The sequence below is a fragment of the Octopus bimaculoides genome, chromosome 5 (genome assembly GCF_001194135.2).
Source record: "Octopus bimaculoides isolate UCB-OBI-ISO-001 chromosome 5, ASM119413v2, whole genome shotgun sequence".
Classification (NCBI taxonomy): Eukaryota; Metazoa; Mollusca; class Cephalopoda; order Octopoda; family Octopodidae; genus Octopus; species Octopus bimaculoides.
The window spans coordinates 53,684,412-53,685,684 of record NC_068985.1 but is presented as its reverse complement, the minus strand read 5'-3'; the positions used below and the strand labels follow the sequence as shown (position 1 = coordinate 53,685,684).

Here is a 1,273-nt window from a genome sequence, read left to right as displayed (position 1 = left end):
ATATATATATATATATATATATATATATATATATATAAGTTTGACTATATCAGTCGCATTTTATCTGAAATTTCTCTCCCTCCCTGCTTCAAAAGACTTTGTTACTCCTTATGATGCAATGCTCAGAGTTGCTTCCCATACTTGTGGAAATAAAATATCATTAGACATTGATTGTTAATGATTGGCATTTTCAAACAAAGTGTTTAGTGACATTTCTCCCCGCTGTTTAATTTCTGAGTTCAAATTATCATTTTAAATCTGGAAGAGCTCATCCCTCTCCAGGTTTGGGCACAGCTCACTAGAGAGAGAGAGAGAGAGAGGGAGAGAGAGCAGTGGGGGAGACGAATAGGAAAAGTAAGAAGAATCAACTTCAGTTATTTATCAATCCTGAAAGGATTTGAGGTAAAATAGACCTTGTTAGGATTTGAAATTGGAGAGCAGAAGGTTTAAAAAGGTAGAGACGAAAACGAACATTGTTCTAACAAATAGTCAAGTTGCTGTCTTTTTGACAACTTAAGTGTTAACTTAATAATTATTATTTTCTTTCAGGGTGACAGTGGCAGTCCTTTAAGTTGTCAAGACAGAGATGGAAGATGGTATCTGATTGGAATTATGAGCGCTGGAAACCGAGATTGTCGGCCCACAAGAGGCACACAAACTTTGGTTAACTTTTTCACAAGAGTGGACTCAGTGATGCAGTGGATCCAGAAAACAATTGGAGAAGAATGGACTTGATCCCTTATAAAAAATTACTCTACTAAATTCTAACTTGTTACTGAACTTTTTTACTGCTGTAAAATATACCGTATTTTCATCTCATCATGAGGTGGTGTGTAATATGTAAAACATATGTCCATGTATATATTTCAGGTGGATATCTGATTGCAATAAGGCAGTATGTTTGTGTGTGTGTTTGTGTATATATTTATATAAAACATGCAAATAATACATATATATATAATATATACGTAATATACATAATTATATATATTATATATATATATTTTATATATATTTATTACATATATATATTATATATATTACATATACGTATATCATATATATTACATATATATTTTATATATATATATATATAAAATATATATATATTATATATTATATATATTATATATATATATATTATATATATATTATATATATATTTTATATATATTACGTATATCTATATTATGTATATATTACATATATATATTATATATATATTTATATATAGTATATATATATTTATATATAATAATAATATATTATATAT

At 26.9% G+C, this 1,273-nt stretch overlaps 1 protein-coding gene across 1 annotated transcript in view; it reads left to right on the top strand.

Moving 5' to 3' along the window:
• LOC106867534 (atrial natriuretic peptide-converting enzyme) overlaps nt 1-1,029 on the top strand; it is a 38,599-nt gene extending 37,570 nt beyond the window's left edge. Inside the window, exon 13 of the mRNA XM_014912432.2 lies at nt 550-1,029. Coding sequence (XP_014767918.2) covers nt 550-735 — 186 coding nt within the window. The 3' untranslated portion in view covers nt 736-1,029. The remainder of the gene's footprint in view (nt 1-549) is intronic.
• Nucleotides 1,030-1,273: the final 244 nt, after the last annotated feature.